This window comes from Oenanthe melanoleuca, chromosome 1A (assembly GCF_029582105.1).
Source record: "Oenanthe melanoleuca isolate GR-GAL-2019-014 chromosome 1A, OMel1.0, whole genome shotgun sequence".
NCBI lineage: Eukaryota > Metazoa > Chordata > Aves > Passeriformes > Muscicapidae > Oenanthe > Oenanthe melanoleuca.
This window is the reverse complement of record NC_079334.1, coordinates 17,681,473-17,704,322: the sequence shown is the minus strand read 5'-3', so window position 1 is coordinate 17,704,322 and position 22,850 is coordinate 17,681,473. Positions and strand designations below refer to the sequence as shown.

The window sequence follows — 22,850 nt, the reverse complement described above, 5'->3', positions numbered from 1 at the left end:
GTTCTCTACTAAGTGAAAAATGTTGCTCTCTGCACGTGTTCTGATAAAGCTGTGTGCAGTCAAGTCCTGAAAGGCTTAACTGATCCTGGCTGGGCAGATGAGCAGGCTTCTTGTGTGGGGAGATGGAGGGGTTTTTTAACAAACATGATTATCTCATTCGCAGTGTATTTCTTAAACGTTTTTTGCTTTACAGCACTGTTTATGCTGAGCAAGAGCTAATTGCTTCTCTTTCAAACATGTTGAAGTCCTGAAATGCAGATGTCTGTAAGGAAAGGTTTACTTCAAATGCTTTTGATACAATGAAGGATGTTTGGTTTAAGAACAGGAAATTAAATAACAAGGTGTCTGTTTCAAGATAAGGTATTCTGTAATCTTTGGTTTTTTCCTCCTGCTGGAATTTAATTTAACAGTAAATGTCAAGTGGCATGGTTAATGTACCAACTCCTGAAAAGCTTGCAGTCTCTCTTCGTATCCTGTGACCTGGACTTTTGGGGAAATCGTCCTAGCTAATACTAACCCTGAGCTCAAACTATATTTCCCCATGTTGAAATTACACTTTATTGTGTAAATGGGCATCTAGCCAATGGCTGCTAAAATGTTTTCAGTTGTTACTCTTTTAGTGAATCTGAAAGCTGCATTACTGTACATATTAGAAAATTTACATACAGTGTGTAGAATCCACAGTGAAAATGGTAATTATTAAGCTTTCAAGTATTTTCTTGAGTTTTCTGTTTCATTTGGGCTTTAGAAAAGTTCCTTTTAGGCAGCCTTGGTGGTTTTAGGAGAGTCATTAAGTTCTCATAAATGTGAAAAGAAACATGTGTTTCAGTGTCCTGTAACTTAATTTTGTTACTTAACTGATGAGTTTCTAACTGAAACATTTAGCTATTCGATAGTGAATATTAGGCCAAGTTTCATTCATTTTCTCCTGCTTAAATTCTTTAAAACAATAGAGCAGGAGTTAATTAAAGAGCAGCTACATCATGACACTTGCAGTATATCTACATTAGGTGACGTTTATATACAGCTTATGATGCAATGTACTTGAAAGGCTCCAGCCTCTTGAAACTGGATTTCTCAAAGGTGGTGTTACAGGTTTGAAATGCAGGAGGGGGTGTTTTTTCTGGTTCACTCTTCAAAAGCTTCTTTCAGTATGGTCAATAGACATCCTAATGATACCAGGTGGTCAGCCAATGATGTCAGAAAGTTGCATTGTTCACCTTGATAATTTGGAAGAATATGATTCTTTATAAGAATGATTATTATCAATATACTTTTTATTTCTGAATGTCTACTTGCTGAAGTGCTTATTCACCCATATGCCAAAGCACAGTCCTTATCTAGCTGGACCAGAAGTTCAGTGTTCTATGTAAGACCTAAGGAAGGATTTTTTTCTTTAGTCCAAGCAGGATGAAGATGTTTCAGCCAGCCGCTTCGAGGACAACGAAGAGCTGCGGTACTCGTTGCGATCAATAGAGAGACACGCCCCTTGGGTGCGGCATATTTTCATCGTCACCAATGGGCAGATTCCCTCCTGGCTTAACCTGGATAATCCTCGCATAACTATAGTGACCCATCAGGTAATGTTCAACAGAACCACCACTGTGAAAAGGCCAGCAAAGATACCCTGTTTCATTTGAAAGGCAGTTACCCTCTTGCAGCAGAAGGCTGCATTTGTTTGGCACAAGTGCCAGCCTCTTCCCTCTCTCACCCGGGGTTTTATCATGTCCTTATATTTGGCTAAACAGATAGCTGAATGTATATCAAGCATGCATTTAGTACACTCTTCCAAATATTGAAGTTTCAGCTAACATATACCATGTCTAATTTCCTTATAGAGTCTATTTATAAAAACCTGGGTAGAAGAAAATGTAATTTGAATCTATAAACAGTCTCTCAGAACCAGTAATAACCTTGTGTTGAGACAGAATGGATTAAAAATTACTGGAGAAGATGGCTACAAAAAAAGTAGCTATGCATTCTAGAAATGTGATTTAAAAAGAGAAGAGGAATCATTCAAGCTTCCTGAATAAGTGAAACCAAATCCTCTTGTAGTTTATTACATATTGAGATGTAATTTTGGTATCTGGATATGCCATAGGAATTCTGCACAACCAAAGTGCTAAAGAGATACTTACTCAACAACTTCTGCTGTCTGCTGGTGTAGTTACTTGAAAAAGATGGAACAATCCTGAATTTTTGAATGCTGCAACAGGCTCGGTTTGCTAGAAATTTTTTGCAGCCTGAAATGAATGAGAATTATAAATGTGTACTCTGAACCTGGTCCAGTACTCACTGAAAGAGGAGTGTATGAAAGTTTGTGACTTTTTCAGTCAGGCATCTGATTGCTGACACAGTTTTTTGGTTGTTGGGGATTTTCTTGTTTCAGGAAATATTTCAGAATGTCAGTCACTTGCCTACCTTCAGTTCACCAGCTATTGAAAGTCATATTCATCGTATCAGTGGCCTTTCTCAGAAGTTTATTTATCTCAATGATGATGTTATGTTTGGGAAAGATGTTTGGCCTGATGATTTCTACAGCCATTCTAAAGGTCAAAAGGTAAGCCATTATAAAAGATATTTTAGCAGAAGTAGAACTTTTCTACTCTAATGATAAAAGTCAAAGAAATGCTACTTTGAAAGGGAGAGCACTCACTCCCCCTTTTATCTCTAGAAGTTCATTGTTCTTAACTAGAGAACTGTTGGCTAAGGTTCAGGGTGTGGAAGGCTCTTTGTACTAGTGTGTGTGTTGATGTTTGTAGGATTACTCTTTTTCATGTTCACTCCTATGTTTGGGTGGTTATAATGCTTCCTCTGTCAGGATTCACTTTAGTTTCTGTGTTATTTTCTAATTCTCCTACTTTCTGTTGGAGCACTTGTAAGACTGATGTGGTGTTTGGCCATTGCCAGTCTTCCTTCCTTGTAAACTCTTTTTATTTTGTGGGAAATACTCAAAACAAACAAGAATAGACTTTTCTTTGAGAACACTGAGGTCAGATGACATTTGAACTGATCTAATATTGAAGTTTACCGTAAATTGCCTGTTCAGTCACTCTTCTTTTTTTTCCCAGTTTGTATATAATCATATAATATATATACTATATATATAATTGATTGCTAAAATAATAGATATTGATCCACATTTATGAGTAAAGTAATTTAGTGTTTCAACAAACCCATTATCAACAACTGGGGTTTAAGCAAGGAAAGCTGGCTGAAGAAACATTAGTAATAGTTATGCATAAACATTCTGGCTGCCAGCAGAGTTTTCATCCATTAGCCTGATCTATGAGAGTGACATGGAGAAAAAAAAATTGAAGATTTATATATTATTATTTCTATTAAAGCAGTGGGTACACAAGGCACCAGAGACCAATGAATTAAATATTTTATGCAGGCAGATGTGCACACTTGCACACATGCACAGAAGGTTTAAGCAAATTAGTTTAAGCTACATTAAACTAACTGTTTCAGTACTTGGGCATGTTAGGAGCATTTTAGTTGTTTTAAATCTCTAAGAATGGAGGTGTATAACTGCAAAACCATATTGTTACAGCATTTGTATTGTTCTTCAGTTATTCATCCCAGTTATTGTGATGAAGTCAGTTTAGGTGCAGTGTAATTTGTGATAACCTGATCAGCAAGTGTTAGTGTAGGAAATGTGCTGCTAAAATCTTGAAACAGGAAAGTCTAATGGAAAATGTGTGGGGTTTTAAATGCCTCCTCAGTTGAAAGAACATACACAACATGCACACTTTTTTTTTTATCCTGTCAATTCTTAGGATTATTTAAGTCATAGAGGATGAGATGCTTCAGGGATTATGTTCAACATGTGCTGCTTATTTCATGACTGGTTAGTAATGAAGAAACATTTTGAGTCAGGAGAATGAGTGAACTGCAGAGCTATTTCAGAGTTTAAGTTCACCTTTCCTGTCTGGCAGAAGAGAAAATACAGGTTTTAGTTGGAATATGGTTTGCAAAAGTAGATTTTGGAGGTCCTTTCCATTTCTGGCTGTTGCTGCTTTGCTGTATGGCCTTGGGAATTCTTCAGTTCTTCTGTCCCTTTGAAAAGGATAATGTTTACTTCACAGACAAACTGTATTTGTAAAGTTCTGTGAAATCTTAAGGCACTGTACACAGGGAGACATTATTGTAAGTCTCCCTGTTCAAAGAAACAAGCTCAGTTGACTTCTATTTGCCAGTCCTTGTCTCAGACTGTAATGTTTTTCCAGGTGTACTTGACTTGGCCTGTGCCAAACTGTGCTGAGGGATGTCCTGGCTCATGGATTAAAGATGGTTACTGTGATAAAGCCTGTAATAACTCAGCATGTGATTGGGATGGAGGTGATTGCATCGGTAAGACAGTAAAGTTAAATTTAGGAAAAGTTTGTTTTTCCTCACAAGAGTACTTCTGTAATTTGTCATCTTCATATAACTACAGAATTTGCCTCCTTTAATAATAAAAAAGTTGACTTACAGATTAAAACCTTATTTCTTGCAAACTACAAATTTCTATGGAAAATTACAGGAAATAATAGGGCATAGGATAATCTTTAGATATCAAATTTGACTAGCTGAAAGGAGGGGATTTGAAATTTAAATTATTATATATTAATAATAATATACAGTATTATGTATTTGGCTCATAATCCAAATAATAGATTGTGAAGCTGCACTATTGGTTCCTAGATTAAATTTTCAGGACTGCAGTGTAATAAAATGAAATGGTACTTCTGGATTGAGGAAGTGATACCTTTCTGGGAGGCTGTAAAGTCAAGACTGCAAGCACAAGGAGTAGTAAATCAGTTTTTTGCCTGCCTTTTTGAATTTAAGACAAAATATGTTGGCACTTTGGATAAACTTTTCACTTAATTCCTAAACTTCTATAGTATGCACAAACTCACAGAGGGTTAGGGTTTGCCCCTTTTTAATTTCACTAATGATTGTTTAGTCTTCAGTCTAGCTTTAACATGGTAGCCTAAATGTGCCTTTCCTCTGTTATTTGAAATTCTTACTTCTGGTGTGTTTATTTCTTCTTTTCTAGGTAACAATGGGGGTAATCGCTATGTTGCTGGTGGAGGTGCAGTTGGAGGTATTGGGAATGGCCCACCATGGCAGTTTGGGGCAGGAATAAGTGGTGTTTCATACTGCAACCAAGGCTGTGCTAATTCCTGGCTAGCAGACAAATTCTGTGACCAGGCCTGCAACGTCCTCTCATGTGGATTTGATGCTGGTGACTGTGGCCAAGGTATGTAAAAAGCATTGCTGATGAACTTTCTATGGGGATTCTCTTGAATTGCCTGACCTTTTTGGGTCCATCATTACTCTCAGATTGGGCTGAGGTGTCCTGTACAAGCGTCTTTACCTGACTTAGGACAGTTGAATTGATGATGCCTGTAGCAGTTAAAAGTTTGAAGAACCTCTCTGATGCTGATACTGTGAGTTCAAGTCTGGCTTTGGGCTCTTGCCAAAGGCTACTTTCAGGCACAAGTGAACTTGTCCGAAGTTAATTTGGATATGAAATATTAGCAAGGAGTGAACAAAGTGATTGAAATTGCTGTCTGGTATATGCAGAAGAAAAATTTGTCCTGTTTGGAAGACCAGAGGCTCCCCCACATTTCAGCTGGGACAAATGTTTTTCTGGTGATTCTATTGCTAGCAGTGAGGTTTTCTTCATCTGGGAGATGACAGATAATCACTGTCCTGCTGTGGGAGGGAGAAGCCTATCTGATTTTGAAAATTTCAAATCAAGATGCAGCACTGTAGCAGTGAACTCCAGCTGTTGTAACATTACTCTCCTAAAATGTGGCAAAAATGTAATATGGGCAAGCTGTTTATGACTGATATATAATTTTAAGGGACATGGTAATAAGACATTTTAGGCTCTTCAGGCAGAGACTGAAAGAGTGATGAATTATACTGGCTTTTAGAATTAGCATGGGAGTGTCTAGTAGTTTTATATATCTGAGTATGTTCTAGTCATCCATTATTGAACATAAGTGAGCAAGAAGCTGGAAACTAGAGTAAGTGTTCTTTCACAGAGCTGTCACCCTGTTAATACAGTGACTGTAGCTGGGCATACTACTATTAAAAAAAGAGTGAAAGATCAATATCATGCTGACAATTGACAGAAGTTTGTTTTGTTTCTTGTTTGTTTTGGGTTTTTTTTCCAGATCACTTTGAAGAGATGTACAAGGTGATGCTTCAGCTTAATCACACCTACTATGTTATTCCCAAAGGTGAATGTCTGCCCTACTTCAGCTTCAGTGAAATAGCCAAGAAAGGAATTGAGGGTTCATACAGTGATAATCCAATTATCCGACATGCTTCAGTTGCTAACAAATGGAAAACTATACACCTAATCCTGCACAGTGGCATGAACACAACTGTGATCTATTTTAACCTTACATTCCTAAATAAAAATGATGAAGAGTTTAAAATGCAAATAGCTGTTGAAGTTGATACTAGAGAGGAACCAAAACAGAACACAAGTTCCATGCAAAAATCTAACTCTGATTTTAATAGTGTAACTTCAGTACCAGAAGCTGAAATGATATTTGAGGATATTCCAGAAGAAAAACGCTTTCCAAGAATCAGGAGACGTCGAAATGGCACAAAAGAGAGTGTACCTGAAGAGTTGATAATCCCATCAGTAAATGTGTCTCTTCTTCCTGAAGATGTCCAGCTATCACTGCAGAAACTGGATGTAAAGCTACTAAATGGTGATATAACTCTGAAAGGATATAATCTATCCAAGGCTGCTCTCCTGAGACCTTTCCAGTTTTTAACCACAGCAAAGAGTATTGTAGTCCTGGAAAAAAAGGACTTGCATAACCATTATGAAGATCAGAAGAACCAGAGCAACTGGGAGAAGCCTTATAAAGATCTAAATGATGGCAAAATAAAAACAGTAAAAGCAAAGGAAGAAGTGCCCTCAAGGCTTATGGGAACAAAGGGGACTGTTGTGACAATGAGCACAAATAAACATATTTATAATGTACAGCCTAAAGCTACACTACCCTCCCAGAGCATGAGGAAAAAAAATGAAACTCGAGAAAAAGTATTGAATGCACTCATATTAAGGGAAACACAGAAATCAAAACATACTGGGGATTTTGATACTGGAGAAGGCGCACAGGGGATGGAAGGAGTAAAAAGACATGAGCAGGTGGATGCAAATATAAAGGAGGGGCTAGTGGGAAGAAAATTGCAGTCTTATGCTGGAAGTTACCAAGGCTTTTTGCCATGGGAGAAAAAGAAGTATTTCCAAGACCTTCTTGATGTGAGTATCATCATGTCATTCCTTACTGGAATAGTTGCATCTTTCTGCATTTATTGGAATACTGTTAATATGTTATACATTTGAAGTGTGCTTTGCCTTTGAGGCAAATGCTGGGATTTTTTTGTACATGTAAAATGTGACTTATTTATGATCTAGGCCTCTCTTAGTTAGGTGGTAAAAGCCAAATAACTATTTCTGTTTCCTTTCTACTACCTTTTCTTGGTAAAATTCAATTTGTGTTCGTTGTATGCTGTCACGGGGCTGTTGGTCAGACACATATAGCACTGTAACAGAAAGCTTAAATTTTGTTTTGATTGCATTTATGCAGGTATGGATTCAGTTTAAATGCATGCTTAAAAATGGGTGTAAGAAAAATGTATAAAAACTTTCTTCCCGTTTTCAGATATGGGAAGAGTTGGCAGCTGGCTGAATTTCATTTTTTCTGTGTGTCTAGTGTTTTCTGACTTATTCAGTAATGTAACCTAAATTTATGCCTGTCCTGCTCTTTAGGAAGAAGAGTCATTACTCAAACAAATGTCATATTTTACTGAAGGTAAACATTTTGGAAGGCAGCTGAAAGATACATTTGCTGATTCCCTTCGATATGTAAATAAGCTGTTAAACAGCAAGTTTGGATTTACATCTCGGAAAGTCCCTGCTCATATGCCTCACATGATTGACCGTACTGTTATGCAAGAGCTCCAGGATATGTGAGTGTGGCTTTGCTTGAAATAATGTAAAACTGTGGGAAATTCTACCTTCTTGTTGCTTTGCTGTACGCATTTCCAGTGTGTTAATAGCTACTCATTGAAATTATGTTTTGGAAAAGGAAATAAGAAATTTATTACAACATGATAGTTGGGATACAATGAGATTTTTAAAGCACTTTAGAAATTGTGGATAAGAATTTATTTTTACATAAGGAAGGTTTTCTTCAACAAATTAGAGTTTTCATTCTTATCTAGGTTTCCTGAGGAGTTTGACAAGACATCATTTCACAAAGTGCGTCACTCTGAAGATATGCAGTTTGCTTTTTCATACTTCTACTATCTTATGAGTGCAGTCCAGCCACTGAACATTTCTCAGATCTTTGATGAGGTTGATACAGACCAGTCAGGCATCTTGTCTGACCGAGAGATTCGCACATTGGCCACGAGGATCCATGAACTACCATTAAGTTTGCAGGTACTCTTTCCTTACTGATTAACTTTTAGAGCAACTTTAAAGTCCAAAATGGTTAAAATGAGTCAAATTTTGTAGCATCAGTAGCATTTGGGAATTTTTAAATATTACCTGGAAAATACAGCATTGTGTTCTACTTATCTTTGTTTGGTTGTTTTTTCTGTGGAATCTGCAATTAAACTGAGTTCTAGCAGCTTCAGAAAAATGGCTCACTGCAGTCTGAGTTCAAGGAAACAGTATGAATTTGTCCAAAAAAAAGTTCACTGCCAAGCATTGGATCCTGCTGGGCTAACTGTAGTTTCTTGTACATAGTAAAAGATGGTTCTTGCCCTGAGGAACTTGTGGCCTAAAGAAAGAACTGAGAAAAAGGATAACAAGAAAGTTATACTAATAAATAGGATGATCATATACAAAGACTCATGCTTCTGTTCTGGGAGCTTCATAAACAGAGACATGGTTTTTGTAGGACTTACATTCTTAAACATACAGGTTGAGGAAAAGTGTACTGGTTTTGATTTACAGAGAGGAAATTACACAAACCAGTGAAATTGCTTGTGACACAGGGCACAAAATCATTGGCATAGTTGGAACACAGCCCTGCTTTAGTGTGTTCCTGTCCTTGCTGTTAACTCTTCTGTTTGTTTGCTTGATTTGGAATTTAATATACCAGTGATTTGGGAACTCTGTACTGTCCTGACATTATTAGTAAAGGTGTGCCTTTAGTTTTAAATTAAGTCATGTCTTATCTGGTCTCAATTAAACTCTGTACTGGGCATTTGCTCTACTTTATAAGGAGTCCCACTGACTTAGCAGTTACTGAAATGGGGTCTGCTGAGTATTAAGTCTTCTTTTCTGGACAGAAGCGTGGAGGTTTCTTATGTAGATAATATTAAATACATTTGTTCACCCTGGGTTTTTAGAACTATATTAGTGAGAAAATCAGTAGGATTTTAAATAGCTTTTCCCCCTCTTTCTTTCTGTTAGGATTTGACAGGTCTAGAACAAATGCTGATAAATTGCTCTAAGGCTCTCCCTGCCAACATCACTCAGATCCATGTTATTCCTCCAACTCAGGAAGCATATTATGATCCAAATCTGGTAAGAAACATTTATCTTAAAAGATGCTTATTTTCTTTCCTGAGTATGTACTTTAAAAGCTGGTTTCATTTCTAGAAGGAAAGTATTTACAAAAATTACTACTTGTATGTACATGAAGTAAGCGCTACAAAATGAAAATTTGATAGGCTGCTTCTAATTTACTAACCCTTAATTTTCTTTAAAAGCAGAAAAAAGCCGAGATTTAGGATGTTATAATTGGGATTTTAAAAGTCATCCTTGTTAAGAAAATTTACTGTTGTGAACCAAAAAGACAGTAAGCCTAATACCTCTTTAACTAGAACTTCCTGATAAATCTTTATCTCAATTGTAACCCATTTATTCAAAAAACACCATAAAAATCTAAAAATCTCTATTGTACAGAGATTGCCTGGCCAGTTTTACTGATGGCTTTTATCAGAGGAACACCAGACAACTGTCAAATGAGTTAAAATTTTACTGAGAATGAAGTTGCATGGTTTTTGCCAAAAAGTAATCTGTATTTTTCAGATATTATTTTTAAAATAGTAAATTGTCATGTTATGCACCAGTATTGGTTTTTTTTCCCTCCGCAGTTGATAACAAAACTATTGCTTTTGATTCCAAGACAGTAAAGTATGCAGGCCTCTCTAGCTGTAATACAAGTTTTCTTACAAAATACACTCTTTATAACACACTGTAATTTTCAGTAACCTATAATCTAAACAGTGCTTTCTTCCAGCCTCCAGTAACCAAAAACCTAGTGACTAATTGCAAACCTGTGACTGACAAGATTCGTAAGGCTTACAAGGACAAAAACAAATACAGGTATGTTGTGGCATTCCTGTGAAAAGAGGTGTGCTTAGGTGTGCTTGGGTAAAACCATAGGAGGAGGGACAAATACACATATAACCCAAATGTGTGCTAACAGATCTTAGCTCAACCTATTTTAACGTGGAACTAAAGAAACATACTGTTGTTAATTTATGTATGTTTCATTCATTGTGCAGAGTGGTGTGGATTTTTTCATAGTTTGCATAATAGACTAAATACTTCCATGTTACTTGTGTCCTTTCCTAATTTGTGTTGTACAACAGTAAGCCAGAGTATGTTTGGATGGCTAGAGAGTGAGTGCAGTTCAAGTGGCATAGAAAGAAGGAATCAGCTTTCCTGTGCCTAGAAGTTATAAATCTACTTCATCTTTCCTTCTACTGAAGCTTAAAAAAAGAAAAGACCAGAATAAGCATTTTAGTCTTAACTACCTTGTACCTTCCCTTTGAGATGGAATGGCAGTGGCGTGAGCTTTTTAGTGGAGAAGGTTCTCAGGTGAGACTTGAAGAAGCCTTCAGGGTGCTTTCTTATATTGAAATAAGTGAAGTTACAAATGTAAGAGTGATATCTACCACTACTAACACTGTTAACCTGGGGTCAAATACTCATATTTTATATGCTTTCTCTTAGAATTCAGATCTATGATTGATAGGTGGTTACTAATAAATCTGCAGAACAGTGGTTCTGTGCAAAAGCGTTAGCTGAAAAATTTAAATGTATTGATAGAAAGCAAATAGCAAATTTTAATGAAGGTTGGCCAGTCAGATTAGAAATGTTGCTCAATAATGTTAAATAAAATATTATATTTATTGAACCAGACTTTAGGCTGTTCTATTAATGCAAAAATATTATTTCAACAATAAGGTTTGAAATCATGGGAGAAGAGGAAATTGCCTTCAAAATGATTCGCACAAATGTTTCTCACGTGGTTGGTCAGCTGGATGACATAAGAAAAAATCCCAGGTATCCTGTTTTGTGATTTGTGTGAAGCTGTGAGATGATTTTAATTTTCATATTTGATTTGATTTTTTTTTTTTTTTATTTAAAAGTTAATTTATTGTTACGTATTTCTAAACAGTGTGTTACAGGGCAAGACAAATTTGAACCAAAAATTCTCCTTATTTTTTCTGTTTGACTGAAGCTGACTCCTCTCTCTGTTATGCCAGGGGCTATCTCAATAATTTGTTACATTTTTATTTATCTAAAATATTTGAAAACTTGGAAACTTCAACTGTTTTTGAAGCTTTTATTTTTTTCCGTTCTAGAGGGCATACAGTTTATAATGCAGGCAATTTTATTTTAAAGGAAGAATTTTTGACCTTACTGTATGCAGGTATATTATACTAGGAGTTAGGTGTGGATTGTTTTACTACTAAATCAGTTTTGCATATTCATTGTGCTTTCAAGCTCTTTTACTGCATGGAAAGAATCTTGCTTCTGTCTTCAGAAAACCAGAGTTTTCTGCCAGTTTAATGAGCTTGGCTGTAAGAAGAGGTCTGACAAATGTTAAAAGACAGAGCAAGGGGTACCTTGGGCCAGGGAAAGTGAAGCCTCCTCTTTTGGTCACAGAAAGCTGTTGGGTAATCACAGCTGCCTGTAAAGCTATAGCATAATTTATATTTGTAGAAAAAGAGTAGATTTCTGCTTTCCTCTCAACACTAATACTTTTGCTGGGTTATTTATTCAGAAAGGGAAATGCAAGTCTTGAGACATTTTACAGCTGAAGGTGGTTTGTATCTGTTGCTATTTCTTTCAAAGAGTGCCTTCTGGCCACACAATTCCTGCATTCCAGTTGCCAAAATGATCCATTTTAAAAGAAAAGGAGACAGTGCTCTAACTCATCCTGCTGCTTCGTTTTCCTTCTCTATTTCTTTGTCTGCTGGCTACATGTTGGTTTTTTTTAAAGGCAGGAGTGATTTGTTAGGCTCAGAGAGGCCTGAGTAACACAAGTTTCTCACCTTCAGTGTTCATGAAGTGATGAGTCGATGACCTGGGCTCTATTCCTGCAAAGTACAGTGCAGTGCTGTACTCATATCTTGTTAACAAAGGAGAGCTGGCACAGTTATGTAGGCATGCAATTTCCTTCTCTTTGCCATGTTGTCCTTGCATACAAACCAATAATTACAGCCAGTCTCTAAAAGCAGGTTTTTAGTGTCTGTCTTGGAATGAACTAAAAGTGTCATTCACTTACTAATCTCCCAGAAATGTTTGGTTTGCACCCTTAAGGCAAAGTGAGCATTAATTGTCTAGGCATTAATTCTGGAATATCCAAAGGATTGTCATGTTTGATTTCTTTTGGATGACTTTAAACAGTCTTTCCATTAGAAATGGCTAATATCCTCATCAGTCCCATACATTGCTGTGTGTAGCATCCTCTCAGTCTGTAAGCTGTATTTCTTTTTGATGAAGCTAAACAGGAATATACACTCTAGCTACTGCATTCCCAGGGCTAATGAGCTGCCAGTCCAAGGGATGAGGGCAGGGATAGTCCAGAGTAAACTCCCAAAATGCTTAGAGTGTAGCCATGATTGTCATACCAGCTGCTTTGCATAGTATTACTTGATACAGGAGATACAGCCTGCCTGTTTTTGGAGAGCATGTTTTTTTCTCTCAGATGTTGTAATTTGAATGCCTGGTTATCCCTTGCACGTAATTGTCTAGAGCAAGGTTACATGAGATGTAACATGTAACTTGTTACATTGCCATGCAGTGCTGTTTTCCTGTATGGGCTGATATACAAGCTCCAGAGTTCTGCTTATTTCCAAATTCTTGCAGAAGTCTGAACTTTGCTCTTTGAAAGAGCACACCATACTATAGAGAATACAGCTGACCAGAACTGGTTATTTACAAAGGTTAGCAGTGACAAGGCATATGCCACCAGATATAATTTCTGTCTCTGGGGAAAATGTAGGGGTCTTGTATCTCACAATACAAATAAAGCACATAGCCTTGCCCAAATGTGGGAAGGGGAATTTTTGTTGTCATGCACCAGGGCAAAGTGGCCAAGAGTACAAAGCAGTCTAGCACACTAGCTGCTGCTTTAGTCTCAATTATTTAACTTAGCAGTAACTTAGTTCCATGTTTCTTACATGAGAAATAGCTCTCTGCAGGAGCCATTATTGGGAGCATGCTTATTTGGTCCCAGTGATTTCCATGTAAATTCTATTCCAATTGTCATTGTCATTGTTTGTGTTTTGGTTGGTTATACAAGTCTCTCTTTGGGTCTGTGATTCTGCAGATTATATAATTCGACCTATTTTATATAATGTTCTCAGTAAATCAAAACCTAGGGACCAAGCTTTGCCTTTTTGTCTTATACAATCTAACAGTTTTTATACAGAATTCAGCATGAACACTAAAATATTAATAATTTAGTATGTTTCCCTCCTACAGTGGAGCTCACTTCGTTATTTAAGAGACTTTACTCATGACAATTCAAAGTATAAAAATCCATACCCAGATTGTAAGGCTCTGTTCAATGGGCTCTGGGATGGTGCACACTCTAGTGCCCATTAGATGGCAGCATTATATAACTAAAAAATGTGGCCTGTCACTGGATTCTTCTGAGGTTTTGACTTGCTGTCAATCCTAGTGTTCTTAGAATTAAAATAAAATTAATTTAAAATAATGCAACAATAAAAATATATCTGTTTGGTTTTGAAATTATAGTATTTCAGTTTTGTTTAAAGGATTATGTCTGTGTTACTGGTTTGGCAACACTTTTGCCATATTATTATATTCTAACAATGTCATCTTGTTTTCTAGAAAATTTGTTTGCCTGAATGACAATATTGATCACAATCATAAGGATGCACAAACAGTGAAAGCAGTGCTTAGGGACTTTTATGAGTCAATGTTTCCCATCCCTTCCCAATTTGAACTGCCAAGAGAATATCGGAATCGTTTCCTTCACATGCATGAACTCCAAGAATGGTATGTTCCACATGTTCTTTTCAAGCTACTATAGTGCAGTAATATATAATTACCTAAGATTTCCCCCAGTATTGTCATGAAAGAGTTAACAGTGAAAATAGTGTGGTAAGATTTGAATGGACTAAAATATGAGGTCTGCAGGATATTAGTTTTTCCACTGCTTAAACAGCCATCAGCATCTTATCAATTGATCCTAACCAACTGAAAACAAAAGCTTTTGGTTTGCTCCCTTGTGGGGGTTTTTTAAAAATAAAACAGGAATTTTGGCTTTCTTTAAATGTAAGGAAAAAAACCCCAAACCATTGCTACATTTCTTACTAAGTGATTTTTTTCAATCTGTCATATAGCAATAACCATCTGAATAAAAATCAGGAAAGATATATGTGTGTCTCATTTTTGCATAATATGTGAAATTTTTGCATATGTTTATCTCTTGCCATTTTATAAATAACAACTGAAGAAATTGGAGTCGTTTACTTGAGAAGATAAGCAAAACATTGGCAGATACAGTGACAAAAATGATACAAGACTAATATAAGTAAACCTGTTGCTGATCAGCAAATCATGAGAAATAGCTGTTAATGACAAAATAGAAAATATTAGAGGAACTGTGGAAGGAATCAGGATTGTAGGTGTGACTGTAGTGCAACAAGCCGTGCTGCAGTAGTGGTGGAGGCAGAGGGGCAAACCCATTTCAGCAGTAAGCTTTAGAAATTTGTGCTGGAGGAGTAAGACAGTGTTGGCTCCCTTTTAGAGACCTTCCCTTTAGACTTTTTGTAGTTTCAAAAAGATGAATTATTTTGTCTTGTTTGTAGCCAAAGATGATTCTACCAGGGTGCATTAAGGCAGGCTAAAGTGCTGGTGGAAATCAAAGTATTTTCAGAATCAGAGGACAGCCCAGGTTGGCAGGGATCATCTGGTCTAATGTTTCATGGGAAAAGGTGCCTAGATGAGACTGTCTCCTGCCAGCTCTCAAGTTACAGGAATATAGTAGCCAGTCTCTCCTGGCTTCAGGTATATAACTGTAGCACATCAGGGAATTGCAGTTTGGTCAAAAAGAACATAGTGTGACTGCAAAACCATAGTTGCCACAAGGAGTGGCAGTTGGGGGTGTAGTTGAGGTGTGAACTTGGCAGTGTTAGCTTAACAGTTGATCTCAATCTTTGAGGTCTTTAATAACCTAAAAGATTCTATGATCTAGCACCCCAAGCAGTCATACCTTGGAAATTTCTAACGGTCCAGACCCTGTCTCTGGGCAGACTGCTCCAGAAATTATTATTTTGACTGTAAAAAAGATTTCCTTATCAGGATGAGACCTCTCCCAGTCCAACTCATAGCTGTTGCCCCTTGTCCTCTGTATGTGGCTTTTTGTGAAGAGAAAGCCTATGTCCTGTTTTTGTCACCCTTTAAGAACTGGAAAAAACTTTCTTTGCATGTTTTGTGAAAACTCTTTAAATAATTTGCATTTATGATTAATGAAGTTGTTTTTCTGTTTCCTTCTTTCTTTGTCCAGGAGGGCATATAGAGACAAGCTCAAATTCTGGACCCACTGTGTTCTAGTAACACTTATTGTATTTACAGTCATCTCATTTTTTGCTGAACAGGTAAAGTTAATGTCTTCTGATCAAATCTGTGTAACACCTGAGAAATTGTGGAATCTTCAGGATAACATTGGATGGATTTTTTTGAATAGATTTTGAAGAGTAGCTAGGATTTTCCCTTCATAAAAGAAGTAAAGATGGTACATGACTCATGACTAGGTTGCTTTAATTTTTAAGTCACCATGTTGAGATTCCTCAAAAAGAGAGTCATATGTGGAAAAGGAGAGTGGCACCTACTCAGGTGTCTTGTGACAGTGAAGTCCATCACCAGTGTGCTCAAATTCAGTAATTGTTTTTGAAATTCTTGGTCTATTAACATGGATATTGGTAGAAGCATGTAGTAAGTTAAGTGGAAGGAAAATTAATACAGAAGGGAATCTTATTTTTCTTAAAGGCCTTATCAAAATCTCTTCCCTAAGTAATTGCAAAGACTCCTGAATTCAAAAGGTTTTGAATCTCTCTCAAAGGGAAAAAACCCTTGACTTCTGCAAGCTTAAAATGGCTTTCTTGAACATGATTAGTCCTGCTAAACTCAGAGGGAGTCAATGGAACAAATCATATGGGTAATTCTTTGCAGGTTGGGGCCTTAAGTAACACTTTCCGTGGTCTGATGAAGAGGGTGTAATTCTTAAAAGGTTGGCTTTTGATTATTATTTTTTTCCCACCTGTAACTTTTGCATGACTCTTTCTTTCCCTTGATTTTCAGCCTTTTTTTATATATTAGAAAACTCCATTAGTAACTTGATTTTGGAAGGGGATGCTCAACTCAATGGTACAGTTACAAACTACCATTTTAAGATGCCAGTTTTGTGCTGATCTTTTAAAAATAGAATGTAGCCCGATGCTAATTTAAATACACAAATTATCTTTAGAATGATCAGAATAAAGGCATGGTGTATTTTTCACTTTCTGCTTGTATTCTGATTATTGAGAAGTCCAGTGGAAATGTGCACATCTTATAGGTGAATTGGAGTAAAAAAAGCCTTTCTGGTATAATCAGAAAAAAAGGTACAGTGCTGAGTATTTATCAATGGGTGGTAGAGATTTGATAGTGTCCAGGAAGAAAACCTGACCAGCTTTGGACCTTTAGCCCAGCAGAGAACTACATCTTGTATTTTTTTCTCTCCTCAGCTAATTGCACTTAAACGAAAGATTTTTCCAAGGAGAAGGATCCAAAAAGAAGTTGGTCATGAACGAATCAAAGTGTAGAAGAGCTTTATTTTGGAGATCAGTCTACCTCAAGCTGTGATTAAGCATTTTAAATGTCTCTTTCATAAGTGTCTTTTCTGGTTTGCCATCTTACTATTCTGATACGAAGAAAAAAAATCATGCACCTACATTCGAATCTCTGCAGTACTCTTGATGATATAAAAGCTGCTGGGGCTGTGGCAATGCAAAATAACAACAACAAATAATTGCAGGACACCTGTACATAGGCAGTTTTCAACAGAGCTTACTTGACAACTCTTAGTTCATGGCCATGCTATCCTTTTTTATAAAAAGGGTTACCTAAACAAATGTAACTGCATTTATTGCAGTGGATGTTGCCAACTAGATAAAATGTTGGAAGGAGAAGTTGTTTGGGATCAGTTTAACAAGTCCTTGATCTTGCATTCCAAAGCATTTTGCAAATTCCTGTCATTGCTGCTTTTTTTTAGACCTCTGGGGAAAATTGAGAAAATTATGTAACTTGTCATCTAAATTTAGAGTACTTTTATAGATGTTGGCATTCTTTGAAGCACAGTGACAATTTATCTCCCTATTTGTAGTGTATAATTGGGATTTGAAAGAAAGATATGCTACTAAAAATTACACGGTAACAACATCTAATGGTTTATTTATAAACTATTTTATATCTAGTGTATTATAATTCCAAGAATACACAAAGAAATTGTGTTATTTCCTGGCTTGATTACAAAGAGAGGGCTGTAATCAAAGGAAACTGATCAAGGTAAAATATTTTACAAGCATTGTAAATAAAAGCAAAAGTGCCTCTATATGAATGGATAACAAGCTATTTCAAAGTAGAAAAGTATGGGGAGCAGTGTTTCACTTCATAAAACAATATTTGTACTGACATACAGAGCTGTGGCATTCTTTAATTTAACAGGGCTTGGCCCTATGTTTTGCTGAGATATCGGAGTAGTGTGGTTTTATGTGGGAAAGGTACCGAATCTTTTCAAGCAGAAATTTTTGGTGGTGTAACTTCACTTAATTGTATTACCAGTATTCAAAAAACATTGATTTTTGTAATCGGATGATGTACAAAATGTATGTGCTTATGTATTGTAAGATACTTGGCTTGCTTTGGAATTAACTAAAACGCGATGAAAGTTTTGTCTGCCGTTTCTGTTTGAAAGTCAACCAAAGCTCACCCATTTTGGTAAATTAGCCAGGAATCTGTCTGAATCTTTATGTCAAAAGTTCTTAATTTTTTCATTAAAAACCTTCCAGCTTTCATGCTTTAGTAGTGATTTGAAGCACGGCTCGTTCTCGGAGCGGGACGCAGCTCTGGGGCGGCGCGAGGCCCCGCGGGCGCTCCTGAGGGCCGGGCCCGCTCCCGCCCGTTCCCGCCGTTCTGTTCCCGCCCTTCCGCTCCAGCGGCTCTGAGGCGGCTCCGCTCCGCTCCCGTCCCGTCCCGTCCCGGGAGCCGCAGGAGCAGCGTCAGCGCTGCCGGGCCAGCGCGGTGCCCTCTGCTGCTACGGGAGGAGCCCCGTCCCTGCCGCCCGTGCGTCCCCTCAGGCTGCAGCTGAGGGCCCAAGTCTCCCTCGCTGCTCTGAGCCGGGTCCTCACAGTGAAAAAAAGCCGTGAAAAGCCCCACACAGGAAATTCAAGCAAGCACCGGTTTGTTTAATATCTTTTGGGGGCAGGGTGGAAAAAAAAGAGGTGAGTTTCTCTAAAAATCGCTGTTAAAATACGCAGCTGTGAATTGAAGACACTCAGATCGGCTAGAACAGTATCGGTGAGGGCTGCGTGGGCTTGTCAGGTGGCAGGGTTGTTTTACACCTGGTGAGGGGGACTAAGAAGTTCTGCTTTTTAAACTGATTTTTAGTACAGAGCAAAATGTCTGTAGGTCAGATAAAATAGGTGCTTGTAGTTCAAAGTTAAAGTGCCTTGGCAGCACAGGGACGGGCACAGCCAGACACTGTGGACCAGCACTCTCCTCCTTTACATCATGTCCTCAATAGCCAGAACTCAAAAAGCAGATTAAGTCTTGACAATTTTCTCTCATTTGAGTATAATTCTAGTGCAAGGGCTTTTGATTTTCCAGTCAATAAAGATACTTGTTTTTCAAGACACTTGTAAAATCTAAAATTCTTCATACTACATAGAAAAGCATCAACCTTAGAAAAAGCTTGATATTAAAAAGCAGTGTTCTTTCCTTAGCATAGTGTAGCCATGTTTGTACAGATCCATGGAATTTGGGATAAAAAAAAAAATTCCACAGCTATTGACTAAAAAAAAAAAAAAATCTAAGCAAAAACAGAAATAGGAAACAGGTGTGTGAGTGAGTTGATAGTGTTGGGGGGAACTCACAGCCATAAAATTCAAAAGATCTTTAACAGAGTTCTCAGTTTCCATGTGTGAACTTAATTTTCAGGTCTGTCTCTGCTCTGGCTAGTGGAAAATCTACTGATATTTCTAGGTGTGTCTAGAATGAGAGGTTTACTGAAGTAAATAAATGAATAATTTTTAAGAGGGTAGTCTACGTAGTAAAATGTTTGTCAGTGTAGAAATGGCATTACTTACATTACAGAATGCAGAGGTGTAATAGCTATAAAGAAAGACAAATTAGTACCTGGAAGTTGACCAGGACTTTTAAAAATGGCATAAGCATATGTATATTTGCCTTTAAAGTGTGGGATGGCTTGTAGGGTTCATTGTTCTCTATGGTTTATCATTTCTCTATTTTGGACAGTAGAATATTGGCAAAGCTTTTGGGGAATGTAGTACTGGATATGGCAATATATGGAATAAACCTTATGGAAGCTAAGCTGGCATAAAAAAATGCATAATTTATCTTTTTTTCCCAGCAGAATCAAGTATGTTCCTAATAGCCCTGGCATTTTTTTAGCATGTTCTTAAAAGCATCAGTGACGGGTAATGCTGTGGAATACCTCAAAGCTAAACCAGTTTGACTGTTTTTGCAAATCTTTGCAGGTGCACACTGTTAGATACCTGTAATAGGTCCATGTAAGCATGGAAACATATCTCTTTTCAATTTATTGTGGGGGAAGTTATGTCTCAAATACAATAAACTGTTTCAGTAGGAAAAGATCTCACCATGGCACCTTCAGGAAGAAAGCATGGAGGAAAAGCTGGTAAACCAGCACAGGAAGATCAGACCATACCTACTTTTGACTTTGAGGAGGAAAGAAAAGAACTGAGTGGATCAGAGGAAGATATTAGAGAAGGTGCTTATATTAATTTTTTAGGACATTTGTAAAATGTGAATTTTATCACACTTGTGGCTATGAATAGAAGGGAAGAACTTCCAAGTTAGCCAGGGACTGAGCACAGCATGGTTTGTAATGCCAAGGACCACCAGGCTCCTACTGTGTAATTTTGATTGGCAATTTTCAAAATAATAAAAAATAGTTATTTGTGACTTTTCTTTTTAAAGGTACAGAATTACATTAGCTATTTTACAGTAAAATTCAGATTGGACTTTATAAATTTTTATGTTATTTTTAGCTTTCTGATGATTGCTATATTGTGAGTTGTGAGTAAGGGTGTAGTACTGGACAGAGAAAGTAAAACTGTTTGGGGCAGAGAACTCAAAGCAGTGCCAGCTCCAGTCTGGCCTTGCAGAATAATTCACTACCATCTGTCAACTCAGACTCAAATAGGAGCTGCCTGTGTTACTGATGGGAACTGGCCATGAGACTTGGTCAGGGAAATGGCATTACAGAAAAGTAGTTACACTTTTAATAACTCACATAACCAACACAAAATGTATTTTTGTAAATATTTCTATACTCCTCCTTAAGGTGACACACCAGTAATAGACAAGCATGGAAAGAAAAGACCTCTGGTGACTACTCATGTGGTTCCAGATGATGTGGGGTAAGATAAGAAGTTGGGGTTTTTGTTTTGGAATAGTTGATATCTAAACAGATACCAACTTCAGTTATTCACTATACTTATTTTTGCTTTGGGTTTGGTTTGGGATTTTTTTTTTTAGTATTTGAGTCAAAAGTCAAGTGACAGATAATACAGTAGTTGTAGGTAAAAAAAGAAAATGTAGCATTTTAAAACTAATTCTTCAGTTTCTTTGTAGTTTCTTTTGATCACACAGAAAAATTTGATGTATTTGTGTGATTTCTTAAAATTTCTTTTAAAAGATTGTTTTATCCTAAATTGTTGATAAATTCATTAAATTCCATCATTTTTTCTCTCATTTTAATTGCTTGTAGATGTTACCAATACTTTAAGTGAGCCACATATTGCATGAAAAATAAATTACTTTACAGAAAAATCTTACCAAATTTAATATTCATGGGCAGTGTAAACGTAATAAAAAAGTACATGCTAAAATAGTTTTCAAGCAGATTATAACTGTTGGGTTGAAGATAATGTTTTTACTGTATGGTTACACTGCCTTACACACTGGTGTTGCCATTTTAAAGATGTTGTAAAAACAACCCTGAAATTATTTGCCTTGGGATTTTTTACTGTGCCTGCCATTTTAACTGAGAGATGGACTTGTTTTCATTTGGTGTTCCAAACCCTTTTTGTTTTCTTTGTTAGGGAATAATCAATTTCTTTCACTGATTGCCCTCACTCAAGACCCGTTAAATGCCTAATAGTGCCTCTTTGCTGGGGAGTCAGCTAATAGATTCTAGCTATTTTTTTTTTTTAAGGCAAATTAGTCTGAAAAAAACCTCTCACAGGAGGAGAAAAGGAGTAAAATTATCCTATGGCAGCGGTAGTTCTGTCACTGCTTAGAAGTAATAGGCTTGTAAATAAAATTAGTTTTAAGCATATTCAACATGTCTTACTCTAAAATCAGAAAATGGGCAAGTAAAAATTTGAAACACTCTTTTGTAGGGGTGAGGTACAGAATATGTTGGAGAGATTTGGAGGTAAGTACAATTTACATTCTAATAAATAAGATTGCAGAGTTGAAAGTAATTACTTACTATGAAATAACTTTCAAGACTTACATAAAATGACCAGTTTTTATAGGATTTTTCAGCATTTCTGAATAAAGCCAGTTTTCAGGAAAAAAACCTGTTGTATTGAAGGAGAGCAAAGGGAAATGAGGTAATAACTGCATATAAATGAGTCACAGCTTGTACGTGTAGATAATTACAAAGGAAAAGGGAAGGATGCATGGATGCTTTGGATAATCAATTCCAATTTAAAGATGAAGTTTAAGAGGTAGTAAATATATTGTAGAGAAAAGGGACAATATCCCTTTGCTTTTGGTCTCATTTAACATTTTGTTACCCTGTCATAGAGGATACTGGGGATGGCAAGACTTGAGTGAGAAATAAGGGGAATGTAAGTAAACAGCAAAAGAGAACAAATAGTTCTAATTCTAGACAAACAATTTTGCAAACAGACTTTAGTTGTGATACAGAATGAGAGAGTAGTCTGTACTTGGCACTTCCAGAAATCTGGAGAACAGGGAATCAGCAGGTAAGAGTTTCAGCAGTCATAAGGAATATGAGTTTCTAAAACAGCTAGATAACAAGGGTAAGTAATGCCAGTCATCCAGTGATGAGAGATTTGTGTATGTCACTTAGCAGGATTTAGTAAAGTCATAATCAGATCCTCAGGTTTAACTTTACCTAGTTAAATTACCAGCTGAATTCCAGATAGTGACAGATTAGAGGAAAAACACTTCTAACTTTTAAAGAATGTGCAATACCCATCACAGAATAAGCAAACATCAAAAAGCTATGGAAGGAAAGGAAACCATCTTAATGCCAGCATTACAC

At 36.8% G+C, this 22,850-nt stretch overlaps 2 protein-coding genes across 5 annotated transcripts in view; both read left to right on the top strand.

Annotated features, from left to right (window-relative positions):
- The window catches only part of GNPTAB (N-acetylglucosamine-1-phosphate transferase subunits alpha and beta), a 38,845-nt gene extending 20,605 nt beyond the window's left edge, over positions 1 to 18,240 (top strand). The window contains exons 9-22 of one of the 2 annotated variants that reach the window (XM_056509638.1): positions 1,401 to 1,580; positions 2,390 to 2,560; positions 4,233 to 4,356; positions 5,045 to 5,248; positions 6,174 to 7,282; positions 7,793 to 7,992; positions 8,248 to 8,467; positions 9,449 to 9,562; positions 10,281 to 10,366; positions 11,234 to 11,332; positions 14,135 to 14,302; positions 15,816 to 15,906; positions 16,481 to 16,538; positions 17,035 to 17,122. In XM_056509638.1, the coding sequence (XP_056365613.1) occupies positions 1,401 to 1,580; positions 2,390 to 2,560; positions 4,233 to 4,356; positions 5,045 to 5,248; positions 6,174 to 7,282; positions 7,793 to 7,992; positions 8,248 to 8,467; positions 9,449 to 9,562; positions 10,281 to 10,366; positions 11,234 to 11,332; positions 14,135 to 14,302; positions 15,816 to 15,906; positions 16,481 to 16,528 (2,814 nt within the window). In that variant the 3' untranslated portion in view covers positions 16,529 to 16,538; positions 17,035 to 17,122. Of the gene's footprint in view, positions 1 to 1,400; positions 1,581 to 2,389; positions 2,561 to 4,232; positions 4,357 to 5,044; positions 5,249 to 6,173; positions 7,283 to 7,792; positions 7,993 to 8,247; positions 8,468 to 9,448; positions 9,563 to 10,280; positions 10,367 to 11,233; positions 11,333 to 14,134; positions 14,303 to 15,815; positions 15,907 to 16,480; positions 16,539 to 17,034 lie in introns of both variants that reach the window. The other variant, XM_056509630.1, reaches the window with a different exon arrangement.
- Positions 18,241 to 18,404: 164 nt separating this feature from the next.
- Positions 18,405 to 22,850, top strand: part of SYCP3 (synaptonemal complex protein 3) — a 9,417-nt gene continuing 4,971 nt past the window's right edge. The window contains exons 1-4 of one of the 3 annotated variants that reach the window (XM_056509670.1): positions 18,405 to 18,789; positions 20,172 to 20,318; positions 20,895 to 20,970; positions 21,955 to 21,989. In XM_056509670.1, the coding sequence (XP_056365645.1) occupies positions 20,189 to 20,318; positions 20,895 to 20,970; positions 21,955 to 21,989 (241 nt within the window). In that variant the 5' untranslated portion in view covers positions 18,405 to 18,789; positions 20,172 to 20,188. Of the gene's footprint in view, positions 18,790 to 19,625; positions 20,319 to 20,894; positions 20,971 to 21,954; positions 21,990 to 22,850 lie in introns of those variants that run through there. The other 2 variants (XM_056509678.1, XM_056509688.1) reach the window with 2 other exon arrangements.